This window comes from Pleurodeles waltl, chromosome 10 (genome assembly GCF_031143425.1).
Source record: "Pleurodeles waltl isolate 20211129_DDA chromosome 10, aPleWal1.hap1.20221129, whole genome shotgun sequence".
In the NCBI taxonomy this organism is placed as follows: Eukaryota; Metazoa; Chordata; class Amphibia; order Caudata; family Salamandridae; genus Pleurodeles; species Pleurodeles waltl.
Window position 1 is genome coordinate 41,824,590 of NC_090449.1, and position 18,593 is coordinate 41,843,182.

Genomic DNA, 18,593 nt, shown 5'->3' on the forward strand with positions numbered 1-18,593 from the left:
CCAGTCCGGGCCTGGGACATGGAGCATGTCGTACAGACCTTCTTTGGCATATAAATTGCTACACATAATCATTGCGTAGTGAGTTGTCAAATCATAGCAGAGCACACCTTCTGATTGATTCATGGAATGAAAATTATTTTTCTGTTTCTAATCATGATATGTGTTTCCAGGAATTTGATGTTGCACCTCCCGATGAATGAGCCTAAAAGATAATAATAATTAAAAAAGATAATTGCTATGAAGGTTCTTGAACACACCACTCTTAAGAGAACTTCTTTATTGATAAAGACGCCTGCCCCACTCACTCAACAACCAACCAAGGGTGATCTCAAGCCTCCCTCAGCTCTGAACAGATTATAGTAACAAAATACCCTCAACCAGCCAAATAATGTCAACGGGAGGGACAGCCATTGCACAGTAAGTTGCGGGTCTCAGAAAACAGTGAAAACCAAGATGACGGGCTCTTGACTGAGGTTAAAGCTCCTCTTTCAGAAGAATGAGAGCCTTGCGCATGTTGCTGATGACTGAAAAACAAAAGGAATAAAATGTAGTGAGCACCAATAAAAAACAAAGAATTTATCCAAAGTGCACAACAGACCCAACACTCAGTTAACTAATTACAATCAACCAGGCCTCATTTGTCAAAGCCCTCATTATGAATGGCCCAGGAAATGGCAGGTATTTCTTCCTCTTCATTTGCTCCAGAGTTACTGATCCCAAGAGTGGGAAAGGTCTGCATGGCCGGACTGGTCATAGTGGGCATCGGGCATTTCCCTGGAAGGCTGGAAGGGTGGGGGCTGGTTTTGCTGTGGTGGGGTCTGAATTTGTTACTGGGGGCCAGTTTTGCAGCTGGGGTGCAATATTGGCCTCAGGTAACAAAAGCAGCAGTGCTTCAACACTGGGAGTCTGGTCTGGTGGGGGGGGTCGGGTCCAACAAAATTGCCATGGCTGATTAAGATTCCCAGTCCTGCCCTGAAGGTCTGGCGTTATTTTATGTGAACATCTTCACAATGACTTGGTCTCTGGCTATATAAGAACTAAAGCTCCCATTTTTACATTTTTACTTTTTTTTTACACAAACTCACTGATGGAAGTCAATTTTTTATTGACTGTGTTTATTTTAAAAAGGAGAACTTCCAGGAATTAATTCTTTCTTCCTGCATCGCTCGAGGCAGTCAGCCATGATCTCCAGGCTACTATATTGAGTAAAAAGTTTAAAAAGTTCCCACATTTCTTATTAATCCATAAATATAAGCAAATGTTCATGTGTGCTTGTACCCCGAGGCTAAACATTTGTAAATTAGTGTATTGTTCTAATGCATCTAACTACTTACAGTGTTAAATATCCGACGTACAGCACTTGTTTGAGGTTGCAAACCCTCTGGTAATGTAAATTAACAGGGAAATAGGCAGAAAGTGGATTTCCAGGCAACTCACACAATTTATCTATTGAGATAAAAGTTCTATTACGGCATCAAGAAATGTGGCTTTATCAGTCTACTTTATGGAAAGTGTGTGCTTCACACCCTTCCAGTCTATGTGGAAAACATGCAGAAGTACCATTCTCGCCTGGCTTTCTCCGTGGTTTTCTCCACTTGAATCAGCATCTGCAGTTATATCAAAGATGCTAGTTGTGGCTACAAAATGACCAGAATTGAGGTTTTACCACAAATGGTTGGACACACCGAAGGCCTAAATAGTTCTAACTAAACGAGTTTCAGACTAAGAGTGTCAAACTGTTCTTCGGATCCCTTTCGATCTGCCCATTTTTATTTGCCTTGATATAATTTTCGTTCTTGATTCGATTTATGAATGTATATTGTAAAATGTGCCCTTTGTGCTAATGTCTGTGCATTTCTGTCTTTGCTTCAGATGCTCCTTTGTCAATATTACACCATTTCTTAGGAAATCCACCAGATTTCACAGAACACAAACAACCCAAGTTATTCAGTCTTGTCCCAGTCTTACTCAGCTTCTTCCCACTGCAGAGATTCCAAAGCTTCAGATGCCCCTTGTCTTCTAGTAATAGATCTCCAACACCAGAGACTCGCCTCGCCCACAACATTCTAAAATCATTTGAGGTGAATACTTCAAATACCAACAAAGAGATCTAGGTTTTACTTACGCAGAGGTAGGTCCTTCGGCTCATAGGCATACTGGCGGTTAGAATACGGCCCAGTGATATCAGCTCGCACAGTCATAGAGGGGTCTGAAATCAGATTAAAGTAACATATCAGTTTTTACCAAATAAAGATCTTTCCTAGTTTTTATTGCAGTCTTGATTCCTATTCTCGTGGCCTAATTTTGAATAAGTTCCTCAATATGGCAGAGAACATTACCTCCACCATCCTCAGAGACTACCGTCAGTCAAATTTAGTTATGATCTCCTGCCCAGCAGTCATTGCTGTACAATGAAACATCACGGCGGTTCCTGTCCATGTACAAAAATTGGGTGCATGGCTGACATTAGGTTTGACAGTCATGAGAAAAAAATCACAGTGCCCACCCTAAATATGACAGGTGGTGTAATATCCTTTCTCCAATGCCACCTACTCTGTTCAGCTTGCTATTGATAGAGTCAACGGGTCTCCATCAATGGAATACTTAAAGTCTGCTGTACCATAATGAAGTGGGCAGGCTGAGGGATTGGAAGACAGGTGACTCCATCAGCTTTGTAATAGAGTAAACAGTGTTCCAAACTCTAAATCTGTTCCTTTGTGTTTGCATAGCTTCACAATTTACCTTTACTAATGCAAAGATTTTACTTTTTTACTTTTTGTAAATACTTAAATGTTTTGCACTGTAAATGATGTCATCAAAGCTGGAAAATATATGCAAAATGTTTCTCTGCAAGTTTAAATTATGCAAATATTTTTTTTTAAGAACAAATGACACTGTCTAAGAAAGTAACACTATGGCTCTCATTCAAGTATAGGTGCTAATCTCAATGTGGGGTCAAACTCAGTTTTGTTTTCAAATTAAGATTTTAGACTGCAAGATTTTCAGCAGGGTAAAACCTTTGGGACAAAAGGCACATCACCTTTGTGCACCTTTGGAAAGAAGAAAAACGTCTACAATTAGTTTGTTATCCCACACTGAGAGGTCTGAAAGACAAAACTGAGTTGTGAATTTAGCAGCCACTAATTAGAGCACCCATGCTACTGTATATTGTGGTTGCCCAACTACTGCATCAAATCTGTACCTGAGCCAGAATGGGGGCATCTTTAAATCAGAAAAAAGCGAAGGGGTCTATTCACAATGACATTTTGGGACTTGCCTTCATGAACTTGCACCAAACTTGGAATAAAAAGGAGAATTCACAGAATATTCATGTGCCACTGGTACAAATAATAAGGAATGTGGCAGATTCACAAAGACATGTAAGAGTATGTAAAAGAGTACTCAAGTAGTATGATTCCCGTACTCATAAATGCTCTTTTGCAGTCCCTGCTCCTCCAATGGAGCGGAGGAGCATCGCCCCACTTAAATGCCTCCCAAAGCCCCAGAGATGAAAAATAAAAGGGTAATTCATTACCCTTTTCATTACCCTTTTATTTTTCATCATCCCATCCTGAACTGAGTGTCAGGACGGGGTGGGCCTGATGAGTAGCAGCAGGGAGGAGTGGTGGGCAGAGGGCTCCCTGTGCACTGTTCAAAGTGCGCATGTCTCTTTGGCTGGCCGTTTTGCGATGGTCAGCCTGACATGTGCACATTAAACCTTTCAACCCAGCTGTCATAACACAGCTGGGCTGAGAGCAATTGCAGGCCTCAAGTGCAACTGGGAGCGCATATGTGCTTATGTCTTCATTTTCTGGTGGTCACTATTGTGCCTTCCTTATTAAACAAAATGCTAGTGAAATAAAATGATGTTAAAGTGTATTTTAGACTCTAGACTAATTGCTAGTTTGAAAATGAATTTGCATTTCTGTTGTTTGGTGAAAGAATAAATGACTTTGAAAATATGTGCAAATGAGAAAAATGCACTTCTCTGTTATACCTAACTTAATGTATTAACACATTTTTACAATGACATGTTTTACTTATTCTGGTGGTATATTATTAATGCTAAATTTATAAGTTTGCATATTATGTGTGTTTTATAAACAAATCTTTTTAGTGCATTTTATATTTTTCTTGTGTTAGCATAACTTAGGTCTACAGACCTTGTACTTTGCAGTCACGTAATAGTGATGAATTATAGTTGTCCTATTGGATAATGCCGTTTTTGAATGACATGATGCCATTAAACTGACAAACCAACATGGTTTATGTGTTTTATATTAGGGATGGACTTTGAAAGTTTAGAGCAGTCTCTCTGCAGATCTTCAGACCCCTTGAATCTAGTCAGATCAGGGAGTCTCTCTCTGCACCTTTCCTGATGAGATGCTTAACTGGACTTTGCTGCTGATCCAGATGTTTTGCTGATTAAGAATCCATGAATGCTGTCCTTTGAAGACTCTCTCAACTGACAGCCATTTCCCTCAACATGTCCCTGTTTCTAGGATAGAATCTATCATGGCGACACTCACATTAAACATTTTCTAGCTAGTATTCTGTAACCCAAGAGATATATTTTTTCAAATTATTTTTATCTCCTTTTTCTACTTCTACCTGCATCTGTTTGTCCCCTCACATACATTTCCTAATTCGGTCAGCTGTAGTGACAACCTATTTCCAGCCCAAATTTGCATACTCTGCTTAATTGAACTTGACAAATGTTGATACAATCTGACCTTAGATATATTTTTTATATCTCAGATAATTTCATTAATGATATGCCTGATTCTTCTTGAATGCCTGATTGTGTTAATGCTAACTCGTTTGAATTTGTTTCGCTGCTTTAGGCAGCCTATGGTGATCATATATCTTTACAATGTGACTTTATGCATTGTCTTTATGACACTAACTTTGTGGTTGTAAAATAAAGCTTGAACTTTATTCCTGATTGGAGTTATCCTTTCGTGGCCACATTGGTCATGATGTCTAAACTGTTTGGGTGGAATTAATGTAAATTTGTATATGGCTCACCACACTTCTTTCTGGGTCAAAAGGTCGATCAACCTCGGTAAAGCATTTGATTCCTGTGACAGATAAAATCCTGCTTGCAATTCCATCTGGGGTGGAGGTCTGTCATTGAGTCTTGAACCAAACTCTGGGTCTGGACTTGCATCCTCTGCTTTAGGGAGATGTGTTCTTAATCAAGAGCTGTCAAATTTCTTCTTCTTGAGTCTGGTGCCTCCTCGGCCATAGCAAACTAAAGGCAATACCATCTACCCAACCACCATCTGAGACATGACTGTGTCAGTTTATTTCCATCTGCCCTGGTGATACCTTCAATTATTGACTTGACACATATCACTACTTGTGTGCAGCTATTTTAAATGATGAAATCAACACTGAGCCTGGCAGATGTTCCTGACACTGACATTTTCCCAGTGGGCTTCATGCTAGTGTGATGCTTTGAAATTTGGATTGACTTCAACAAGTCAGCCACGAAGAGCCTGCATAGCCACATTTTAGTCACAGTCTCCAGGAGTGTGGTTCCACCTTGGACATACCGACTATGTTTAACACAATTCTTGTGAGTTTAAAAGAGGTCTTTCACAGAAATTGTGGCAATAAAATTGACCTTTGAACCCGAATGCTCACAGTCACTATTCACATTCATTCAGTGAAAGGTACTGTTCAAGGGTAAACAACTTATATAGATCTTCAAGAAAAGGTGTTCAGGTCATTAGGGAAATTGAGACTTTAATAAAAAGATTGTTAAAGTGAGGGAACAGTAACTTACTTGTCAGCATGACAAACTAACTTTGGACTGACTCTAGCCCAGTCCTATCATACTTCCAGTATCTCTCAACAAGAAATACTTTATTGATTTTAACATGAAGAGTACAGCAACTCTTCAATGATAGGAATAGGGTGCCACTTTAGGTAACCCCAAAAGAAGATTACAGATCCCCCTTGTTCTTCGAAATTCGTATGTATAAATGGTTGAAAATAATTTAACAGAGCCTTTACATTTTCTCTCCTCCCTCGCGCCTTCAGGACACAATCCAAAAGGAGCATTTATTAACAGTAAGACATCCAACAGTAATTAGATAGGGCAGTATTCATAATTTCATTCATCATCATATTTTTCTTTGACATATCATCTGGTGTATGACTAGTGTTTATCTTCGCCCTAGGGGAATAGCGACTCAGAACAGATTTACTGATTTCATACGAAGAGGTAAAGTCCTTATTTGGGTCCGGTCCAAAAGATAAGTCAATAATGGTTCCCAGGAAACCTCACTGTCTCCTGCATCACCATTAGGCTCCAGGATAATTTCTCCATGGCTATGGGCGTCAAGAGTTGTGCTTGCCATTGGCTGATATCAGGGGATCTTTATCTTTTCAGGCCTCCACAACAGTAATCTTTACGCCCTCAGGCCATCCCAAATAATTTTATCTCCCCTGATTTGATACTGCAAGTCTCTCCTAGCCACCTCAAACAGGATATAAGATGGGTCACCCTGGAACAGGATACCCCAGTATTTTCTGTAAACCTTTCTGAATCTTTCTGCAGAAGGGTTGAATTTTTGAGCATCACCATCAAATGTGCATTGGGTCTCCTATATTACCACATTCTTTCTAACACAATGGGCTAGTAGCCGGGGAGAATCTATGAAGTTTTGCTGAGTACATATACCAATCACACAATTCTTTGTAGTGTACTTCCTTACCCAGCACACTGTGCGGTTTTATTTAGATCTCTCATGAGTGTGACTATGGGTGATCTGTAGGCGCTCTTCCCCAGTAATCCAGACCATCTGTCAGCATTGGGATGTGTACAAGATACCGTCTCATCCAGGAATATCTGGTATAAGTAAGAGATGGTCCCATTTGGGCCCATAGCTACTAATGGGTGCTATAGGTACTAAGGCCCTCATTACAATATTGGTGGTAACTACCGCCTACCCCCACGGTGACAGCCGCCAACATACCGCCGCAATGGCTACCAGCCATCTACACGTATCATGACCACTAACGGTATACCGCCAGAATTCTGGCGGAACACCGCAGATGATCATGGTGGCAGACGGCGGTAAGGCAGCGCTGCTGACAGCAGCACCGCCACGCCAGCAAAACACCGCCGACCATATCATGACCAATGCTACGGCCTGGCGGTGTTTTGCTGGTGGATGCTGCTGCTGACAGCAGCTCTGAGGACCGTCTCCAGCTGGAGGACCCCATGCAAGCAGGTAAGTCGGGTTCTCTGACAGGAGAGAGGGGTGGGGGGTGTTGTGTGTATGTGGGGTGTGTGTGTGTATGTTTTGGAATGCTTGCATGAGGGTGTGAGTGGCGTTGAATGCATGCATGAATGAGTGATTGTGAGTGTTGTGTGTTGTGAATGCATGTGTGTGACAAGGTATGTTGGTGTGTGTTACGGTGTGTGGGTATGTATGTGTGCATGCGTGGGTGGTGGTGGGTATGCATGTGTGCATGTGTGTATATGGGTGCGCATGCGGGTGTGCATATGTGCAGGGGGCAGGAGAGGGAGGGGGAGGGTGGGGGAGGACTCTGGGGATGGGGAGAGGGGTGGGGGAGACCCCTATCGGTACCAGAGAAGGGATTCCTTGGCACTGATAGTGCCTACTGCCATGGTTTTCATGGCAGTAAGTTTGGCACGAAAACCATGGCAGTTAGCCGTGTCGTAATCCCGAGGGTGGGATTGTGACGGCCGCCAGGCTGGAGACCAAAGTCTCCAGCCCAGCGGCCGTTACCACCCTGGCAGACGGTGTGTTAAAGTGTCGGTCTTTGATGGCGGTTACCGCCAGGGACAAAATCCCTTTTTTTTTACTGCCGGACTATTGGCGGTATTAACGCACCTTTAACACCGACCGCCAGGGTTGTAATGAGGGCCTATATGTGGTTAAGAACAGTTTTTTATAAGTGTCATCCCAGAACCAGTTTGTAGTGTTTGTCAGGGTACCCAGATAAACATTTACGTGTCTTTACATTTTACGTCACCAGACTAGATCCTATAAATGTGAACCTGCCACCACCATGGTTTTTCAGATTCCTTGGCACCCCAGACTGTCAGAACCCAAAGTTAGCATGGTGCATAATATGTGCGGATATCTAGTAAGGCTAACCCTCCCTACTCCTTCAGATGATTAAGTATGTTATATGCCACTCTCAGTCTCCCATCTCCCCAGATTTTGTCCTAAGTTACATTTCAAGAAGAGGAATCACTTTCCCTCATCTTGTTTAACATACAACTATTTCTGCATTGGGCAACTTGAAGAAAACATAAACAGGGTAAAAAAAGTGAGATCCCAAGACTTAAACTTGTTGAAAACTTTCCAACCATGCGAGTGGGATTGCTTTGGCAGAGGGACCACTTCCCTAGTGCTGGCTCTATTTTGTGTTGATCAGACCAAAGACTCCGCTTCCACTCACCTACAAACATAATCCTGGGTACATACTGGCCATCTGGCGACATGTTTTTGTCTGTTGTTTCATACTGTGGAAACAAAGAAAAGAGAGAAGGAGTACAGAAAATAAAGCATATCCCATAGTCCTGTATACAGATCAATAACAAGTTTTGTGGCATTCAGAAGATTGTTCATGATAGAACAAACTAAGGACCTGATTTAGATCTTGGCAGTGGCCCAAGTCATGTCAGTCATGCACCTGAGTCAATTGTCTTACGCCTGTGGTGTTTAGATGTTACAGCTCTGCAAGTGGATTGACTGGCGAAGGATTGCTGGTGGAGGGAGACAACAGCGGAACACAATGGCAGGGCTATGGAAATGAGGTAAGTTATACACACACACTGTCCCTTACCCATATGTGTACACCCGCACTACACACTACTCAACATATCACATTCACACAACAACCCATTGCCATTCTGACACAACACAACATATACATTCTGAAAACACACATTGACATACATCCATGACACAACATACACACACCATTGACACTGCACCCACACATGACACAACCACAACACTACACACTCAGCTACAAGAACACACTCAACACAGTAGGCTAGTAGCAGGGTAGTATCTATGAAGTTTTGCTGAGTACATATACCAACTATACACATCACGTAGATGTCCCCTACACACCAACAACACTCACCTGAATGTGACACACAGCAACACAACATACACAACAGCATACCAGCCAATCCGCACACATACACACACACATACAAGCAGTGACTCACATACACAACAGATAGCACAAACCTACCCATACATGTCCTCTTGCAATGTGTACACATGAACACCATTGTCCAGTGTGAGTGTACCATCATTGAGATGTCAGAATTCATATTGCAATGAATAATGACATCACAATGACAGTTGTGCATGTGTGTGAGATTTGTGTCATACAAGTGTGTCCCCAGCCATATGTGACACCATCATGTATCCCACATAAGCATGTCACTGTGATTAAATAAAATTACTGTGACATGCACATGTCGGCAGTGGTCCCAACCTCCTGTACTGTGCCTACTCAACGTACCCTGGCAATGCAGCATCCATACCTTCAAGTCTGGCAATGGGGATTGGTGTTTTCTCCGTAGGTCAGTGGCAGCAGTGATGGCAGGTGTAGTCCAGTATCTCCAATCAAAGACAGGGGTGGAATGGAGAGAATGGCGAGCCCCCTCTCCCTTTCCCCTCCAATCTGCCAATTCATACATAGAGGTCAGATTGCCAGTTTTTGATTGGTGGTAAGGCAAATCCAAATCTGCATGGCGGAAAGGATGCCTGGGTTCCTGCTGGCATTCACTTTTCCCTATCCCGCCATCAACGTGGGCAGTGTTTCTTGGTGGAGATAGCGGTTCCAATGCAGGCTTTTGTCTGTGTGACGCCAACATCTAAATATGGGAGGTAGACTGCCATGGTGGTAGATGAGTTTTCAGTTGAAAAGTCGACGGCGGGACCGTTACCACCAAGATCTAAATCAGGCTCCAACATATAATCGTACAAAACAAGACATCAAGGGCCAGATTTATCATGGTATTGTTGCCCTTTAGTCACGCATGTTGTTGCAAGGGCAATCCAATACTAAATTCATACTTACCTTGTGTGGCCTTGCGTTACTTGGTGAATCTGGAGTATCGCAAGCCAGCTCAAGTTGCTGCCTTGTATTACTCAGCCCTAGAAAAGCGTTCCATGGGTGGAACGTGGATGTTTCAATGCATCCACACATGGATTATGCTGCATTCCCAGATTTACCAAGACTGGTAAATCTGGTAATGCATCAAAATGCTATACGTTCCAAGGGGAGGAGCAACAACAATAAATATCTTTATTTATCCTATTTGATTTCTCTTTTCGAAGGTGCTGCGTTGTGCAGAAGAAAAGAAAGCATAAGCAGATTGTTTATATGTAGCAGCATCTCTTTTTCAACACAAAAACAATACTGCCAGCAACATAGGCACCATTATGCCATGAGACAAGCATGCCCGTAGTGGCGCTAGGCAGCAGATTGTGCACCAACACAAACAGGGAACACAAATGTGCCCTGTATCGGTAAATATGGCGCATTCCTGTCCTCTCCCCTTCATGCAGCACAGCACAACAAGTTGTCTTGCTGCATTGCATAGCATGAAATAATGATAAATCAGGCCCTGATTCTTAGTTCAAGAATGGTTACAGTAGAACAAATGCCTAAACAGGAGCACACACAGTCTTAACTTAGCTTCCCTAGGGTACTATCAGTTTGTCCATTCATTGCATTTCAATCTGTATCACACAATCCCAAAGATGAGCAGGGGACACTCAGGGGAGCAGAAGGCCAGGATAAAATGCCTTTGCATTCTGGTGTTATAAAACATTTCCTTGCAAGTGGGTAGGGAGAAATAAGCAATTGTCCATTATAATATCAATGTTGGAATATCGATGTGCCAGTAACTGGGAAGGTGATATTGCAGGTGTTGACTGACTGATTTATTGCCTATTTTGATTTAAGAGGAAAGCTTTCTCACTTTTTAAAGAAATAGCAAGTGTTGTCTTTTGTGAGTACGTATGATCAAACCTTTTGGATCCTGAAGGACTCCGTAGCATGGGGAAGTAAGTGTTAGAACATGGTGAAGTGGATGCAGGTTTAGATTGTTGAGTTCCCAATTATGTACGGAAGAAAAAAGATGGGTAATGGGCGTATTCATTGATTGGTATCCAGGCTTTGTAAGACTCTACAACTAGAGATGGGATAGTGGATAAGTAACTGGAAGATCGACACCCGTGGTCCAAGTAAACTGCTTGTGCATGTCGTGTGTCCCTTCATCAAGGTGCGAAATCAATGAGTGGTGTATGTGGAGTCCAAGAGCAACTCTAGGATTGTGAAGCATTTGATTATAAAGAGACATCCACTGGGAATTCTATGCATTAGTGGGCAAGAAATTACGATCAAGGCCATACAGAAATGTACTTCGCTACTACGCAATATAAAGCTTAACACTGCATGGAGTGATAATGCTAAAGGCAGACACAAACATTACAGAGAAGAATGCTAGCTGACAGAACCACTGATAATGAAGCATATTGTAGTTACACTTACCAGAGCCTTGAGAAGAAGAGCTTTACAACCTCAGTGATGGTGGAAGGTGCCGCAGAAGAAGCACAGGGGTTGTGCTTACGGAGAGGTCCAAAATTAGAAGTGGCACACCACCAAAGCTGCTGAAGGGTGGCTCAGTACAACTCCAGAAGTCTCCAGAAAGTAAAGGGTTCCAATGGAGACCATGAAAGGCTACAGTTCCATAGACTGTCAAAAACAATCCAAAGGCCAGCACATCACGGAGCCTCAAGAATATTCACCAGTTCACCAAGACTACCAGGTGGAGCTGGAAAGAGCTCAATTTGCAGTGTCAGCCACTCCTGTGAACAATTACAATGCTGCTGCTTTTTTGAAACCACCACCCCTTTCGATACTGCCAAAAGCAAAACATTGGCAATAGACGGACTACTTGAAAAGAGACATTTGATGATTTAATTGATGTGCTAGAACAAACCAATAACAAAGAGATTATCAAGTCCCACAAAAATCTTGCTAGTGATAGTGTAAAAGATGTCATAAAGAAAATGCTGCAAACTGATGAAGTTATGTACTGTCAAATCAACAAAACCTTGAATCTCAAGTTCAATCCAGTGGCAAATGGAAAATATAAAAGGTACATCTTTAGTCAAGAATGGCAAAGAGTTTGTAAAACCATAGATGAAGTTGTTGAAAGACTGGACATGCTCATAAAATACTTCAGATTTAATGAATTTGGAGTCAGATTTAGATCTCGGGGAGGGGTTACTCTGTCGCAACAGTGACAGATGTCCCATCTGCTGAAATCTAAATACCATTGTTTTCTATGGCATTTAGATTTTGACGGGCGAGAAATCTGTCAACGTTGTGATGATTAACTTCTCTGCTGAGATCTAAGTCAGGCCCTTACTGACAAAGAAGCAATACATCTAAGAGTTATTGACATATGCCTTTCAGATTCATTCAAATGCTGAAAGCTGAGAGAAACTCTTAGTAAGGAGTGAGTACTCACAGCTTCCAGAGCAGAAGAGCATGCTGGTCGGCAAGCTGCTGACATGGAGGACAAAGGTGCCCAAAGTCAAACTATCTTCAATATGAAAAATAAGCAGAAGCACAAAGCTGACCGACACAAGGTGATATCTCCATGGAAAAAGAAGTTAAGTTTCAGATGTGGATTGTCATTTCCACACAATGCAAATGTCACACCATCAGACAGACATGCAATGGATGTGGCAAGGAGAACTATTTTGTGACGGTTTGCAAGGCGAAGGAAAAAGTAAGTGTGTCATGTTGAGAAGACAAAATGGTTGCCCAAACGTTCCAGAAGCGACATTTGACGTGTGGCCACAAGGCCATGCGACAATACCAGTTGAGACAAATCCACACCAAACGAAGTCTATCATCATCTAAATCATCATTAAATGGTGTGTCAGCATCAGTATCAAGTGGAAGTGAAGAAGATGATTGCGCAATGTCAATGTTTACCTCAGACAAAGGTGCACATGTTGGACTGGCAGCATGTGAAGAGAAATACAAGTCAAAGAAGACTCAACACGAGAAAGAACCCAAGTCATTCAAACATTGTCCAAAGATTACATTTGAAATAAATGGTTGCGTAATAACTTTCATCATCAACAGTGGTGTGTTGATAAATATTAGGCCTGATGAGAAGTATAATGAACTATCTTCATTACTGTAACTGACGTCATCTAAAACAAAAGCGTAAACATGGGCAGCATCAACACCCTAAAAAAAGTAAAGGTTAATTCTTAGCCACTATTAAACATAAGAAAACAAAAGTGCAAGCGCCCATTCATGTATTTCAAGGAACAGCATCAAGTCGGCTGCTAATATGGGACTGAGATCGGTGAATTACAATATGAATGCTCATCATGAAATTCAGTTTCCTTCATTATTTCATGGGTTAAGAAACTTAAGTCTATGAAAGTACAATTACAAATCAATGAAGATGTTCAACCGGTTGCTTGAGACACAGAAGAATTGCATTTTATTTACAAGAAGCTGTTGAAAAAAGGAACATGAATTGTTACTTAAGCATTAAATCATTGAGCATTCCAGTGGTCCGAAGCTTTGGGTTTCTCCCATACAGGTAGTGGCCAAAAAGGACAGTAATTAGCCGTACACATCAGCGTGGATATGCCTCAAGCGAACAAGGCAATTGTAAGAGAGTGACATCCAGGTCCGCATATTGCTGATATGATAACACAATTGAATAGTCTTCTCTCGCTTTGGTTTGAGCAAAGGATATTGTCAGTTAGATCAAGGAGAATTTCAGGTATATTACAACCTTTTCTACACACATATTGGTTTGTTTTGATACAAAAGACCAAGTTTTGGTGTGTCACCAGCTACAGAGATTTTTCAAGATGTCATTGAACGTATCATACAACCTGTTGTAGATGCTTTCAACTACAGCAATGACATATTGGTTTTCGGAGCTACACAGAAGGAACATGATAAAGTTTTATGCAAGTGTGTCATTTACTGGTTGATGCTGGCTTAATACTAAATGCTAAGAAATGTGAATTCAACAAGACAAAGCTAAAGTTCTTTGGCCATATCTTTTCTGATGGGGGCATGACTCCTGATCCAGCTAAGGTACAAGCGCTGTCAACTGAAAGTCCCCCACAAGATATTTACATGTTGCTTCATTCCTTGGCATGGCTAGTTACTGTTCACAATATATGTTAGACTTTGCCACTGTGAGTGCTCCATTGAGAGAGTTGAGAAAAAAGAATGTTTCATTTCATTGGTCCCATGAATGCGAAAAGGGTTTTAAGAGAATTAAACAAGCTATTGAGAACACTACTGAAATTACATATTTTGATCCAAAGTTTAGACGCTGTCCTTTCACAACATAATGGACAGCCAAGTGCTCAATGGCATATTGTAGCTTATGCAAGTAAAATGTTGTTGCAGACTGAACGTCCTTATTCACAACCAGGAAAAGAAAGTTTGGCAGTGGTGTGGGCTTCTGAACATTTCCATGTATTCCTGTAAAGAAAACTTTCAGACTTGTGACAGATCATCAAGCATTGCTGACTATCTTTGGCAATCCAAAAGTCAAGATGCCTCCACGACTTGAACGCTGGAGTCCCTGGATGCAAGAGTACAACTACACAATTGTGCATTGTCCATTGTCCAGGGTAAGATCAAAACCCTACCGATAAAATCTCAAGAGTGCCTATACTATGTCAAGGTACTTCATCTAGGACTGCTGAAGCCTGCATAAATTTTGTCGTGAAATCGAACATACCAGCTCCCATTTCGTTGGAATAAATTGTCAGTGCCATTTGTCAAGATAGTAAGAGAAAACAGTGATGCCTTACACACAAATATTACAAAAATAAATGCAAAGAAATGCAATGAGTTATATGTGTGAACAAAACAACAGTCATTTATTTAAATGAAGAGTTTAAGAGCATATATAATTTCAGACAAAACAAAAAGTGTATCTTCCGAGCAAGCTATCTTCTCATATCAACTGAATACAATAGTCATATGAAGGTGAAAATAGGCCTCAAGATAATATACTAATAATAATAGACTACTGCATAGTACAATGGTTCAGGCTGTGATTCAAAGACATATCTTCCATAAAAGTGCAGTAATAATAATAGATCACTGTATAGTACAATGACTCAGGCAGCCATTCAAGGAAACTTTGTAGTTCAGCATGTGTATGTCAATTATAAATGCTACCCATACTCATACAACTAGTTATATCATAAATTCACACGAGTCAAGGTACATCACACAGGAGTCAAGGTACATTTGTCGACTGTGAGAATCAGGAATGAAAAATGTCAAGGATGAACTATCAGTGACACAAGAAAGAATTATCCTGAGGGGTTAAAGAATTATCATTCCACAGACTCTGCAACAGCAAGTGACTGAAGTGGCTCATGGAGGACCTTATGAAATTGTTGCCACTAAACAAGCTCTCCAAGATAGAGTCTGGTTTCCTCACATTGATGAATGAGTTGAGAAGGAATTGAAAACTTTTCATTTATGTAACTGCCTGTCATTGAAAACTACTCAACACCCCATGAAAATGTCCGGGCTGCCCAATCATGTCTGGAAAAGGACTGCTTGCGACTTTTTCTGTCCTCTTGACAATGTATATCACCTGTTGATGATTGTGAATGAATATTCTTGCTTCCCAGAGGTTGAGAACCTCTCATCTATCACTCAGGACAGAGTCATTGATAGATTGGATGGTATCTTTGCGACATAGGACATTCCTACAAAAACAGAGCATTCAGAGACTTCCTCAATCTTCTTAATGTGAGGCATCAGAAGAGCATACCTCTTTGGCCACAGGCTAATGGCCTAGTTGGATGTTTTGTGAGTAGGTGAAAGAAAGTTTTTCAGCGTGCTGCATTAGAGAAGCTCAACCTCAAGACTGTCTTGAATTCTACTCTACAAGCTTACTGTTTGATTCTTCACTCAACCACCAGCCTAATGACCAAGTTACCTCGGTGGACCGACATCAGATCCAAAACTGATACAGAGACATGTACAAAAGACTTGAGTTGTAAGGAGAAAATTAGGCCTATGCTGACAAAAGGCGAAATGCGAAGAACATTGTTTTTAAGCAAGAAGATCCAGTGCTTGTTCATCTGCCACAATGACGTAAATCTGATCCTCTTTTCGATGCTAAGCCATTTCAAGTTGTAACCAGCACAGGGCACATGGTGACTACCCAACATCAAGGAAAATCTATCACACGAGGTTACCCACCTTTCAAACAGGTGGATCAATGCTGGTCAGACAATAATGTCAAAGTAGAGACTGGATCAAAGAGAGCCCTTGGAGAATCCCAGACTGCCACTACTCCTACATCACCAAAGCATATCATAGACACTTTGATTATTGATTCCCAGTTTCCAAATACATGAGCCAGATGAATTATAAAAGCACCAAAAAGGCTCACTGAAGAACTATATTGTGTATATGTTGTAAAAAGTTTTTTCTTTAATATATTAAACAGAGGGGGAGATGTCATGATTTGTAGCATGTGTGATGGAACCTTTTTGGATCCTGAAGGACTCTGCAGCATGATAACGTAAGTGTTAGAACATGGTGAAGTGGCTGCAGGTTTAGAATGTTGAGTTCACTGTTGTGCGCTGAGGAAAAAAGATGTGGCAGGAACCTAGGGTGGAGAAGATGCTACAGCAAGGGCTACAAGTGGGAGGGCCACTGAAAGCTCAAGCCAATCTTGAGCCAAGAATCCTGGCTCTGGCTCAGCTTGAGGGCTGCTTGGAACCTAGAGTCCAAAATGAGCCGAGCTTTCATGTGGCTGCTGCCTATCACCCATGTTCTACTGTTATGGCCAAAGCGATAAAATTAAAGTATTAATACTTGAGATAAAACTAAGAGATATATAGATACCCATTTAGTGATTGATGTATACACAGTGAAAACAGAAAACCTGGGATTAATACCATCTTTCAGCTTAACCAAATTGTATGATCTTAAGCAAATGTTTTGCTTTACCGATCCTTCTTCTAATTCATCATCACACATGAAAGCACCTTTGCGAGTACAGGATACAAGTTCTAAAAAATTTATTGTGCTTGATTTAATAGACTATAATGTTGCCTGTTTATAAGATTCTGTGCCACATACAGGGTGCACATGACACTGACTTGCTTCTCAGCTCACCAATGGCATTGACACCAGAATGAATGAGGGGGCCAGAACTGTTCCAAGTTCATGTTTAAAATTATCACTATTAATAAGTGTCTCTCAGTACAGTCAAATAATGTGAGCATTAGATCTGACAGCCTTAGGGTGGTCATCCCCCAACTTTATGCCTGCCTCCCTCCATTTTTCTGACCCTGTTTTGGCTAGTTATAGGACTCTGCGCACTTTACCACTGCTGTCCAATGCTAACGTGCATGTGCTCTCCCCCCTAAACATGGTAACATTGGTTCCTACCCAATGGGCATATTTAATTTACTTATAAGTCCCTAGTAAAGTGCACTAGAAGTGCCCAGGGCCTAGAATGTAAATGCTACTAGTGGGCCTGCAGCACTTATTGTGTCACCCACATACGTAACCCCTTAACCATGTCTCAGGTCTGCCGTTGCAAGGCCTGTATGTGCAGTTTCACTGCCACTTCAACTTGGCATTTAAAACTACTTGCCAAGCCTTAAACTCTCTTTTTTCTCCATATATGACACCCCTAGGGTAGATCCTTGGTAACCCATAGGGTAGGGTGCTATATAAGTAAAAAGCAGGACATGTACATATGTTTTTTACATGTCCTGGTAGTGAAAAACTCACAAATCTATTTTCCATTACTATGAGGCCTCCTCCCCTCATAGACTAGCATTAGAACTGCCCTCATATACTTTTATGTGGTAGATTTTAATCTGGAAGGAGTAGCCCTGTCATGTTTAGTATTACCAGACTGGTGATAGAAAATCCTGTTTACTGGGGAAGTGGGATTTGATATTACAATTCTAGAAATGCCACTTTCAGAAAGTAGGCATTTCTCTGCAATTACTGTCATCTGTGCCTTACAGCCCTGTCTACAAACCACGTGTGGTCTGTGCTGGTAGACAGCTCCCCTTCTGCATTCCATCCAGCCATAAACACAGAACACTCAGTCACATCTGCATTAATCTGCATACTGAATGGGTCTTCCTGGGCAGGAAGGGTGGAGGGGCCTTTTCCTACATTTCAAAGGACAGTGGCCTGCCCTCATACAAAGGACTGATAAACCCCCAGAGGGATCCGGGCAGACAGGACTGGGCTGAAAGGGGAACTTGTGCACTTCAAAACCACTCTTTGAAGTTTCCCTCAATTCAAAGGCATTTTTGGGTATATAAACTGGGTCTCTGACCCCACCAAATCAGACACTTCTGAATCTACACCTGGAACTCTGCCAGAGGAACTGCCTGGCTGCCCAAAGGACTCATCTGGACCGCTTTGCTGAGAAGGTCTACGCCCTGCTTATTGTCCTGCTGCCTGCTGGCCCCTATTTGGGGTTTTGCTATATGCTACAGAATATGTATTATTTT

At 41.6% G+C, this 18,593-nt stretch overlaps 1 protein-coding gene across 1 annotated transcript in view; it reads right to left on the minus strand.

Moving 5' to 3' along the window:
* Positions 1–260: 260 nt before the first annotated feature.
* The window catches only part of LOC138261017 (anterior gradient protein 2 homolog), a 74,899-nt gene continuing 56,566 nt past the window's right edge, over positions 261–18,593 (minus strand). The window contains exons 6-8 of the mRNA XM_069209622.1: positions 8,446–8,509; positions 2,126–2,209; positions 261–524 (exon numbers count right to left, since the gene is read on the minus strand). Coding sequence (XP_069065723.1) covers positions 475–524; positions 2,126–2,209; positions 8,446–8,509 — 198 coding nt within the window. The 3' untranslated portion in view covers positions 261–474. The remainder of the gene's footprint in view (positions 525–2,125; positions 2,210–8,445; positions 8,510–18,593) is intronic.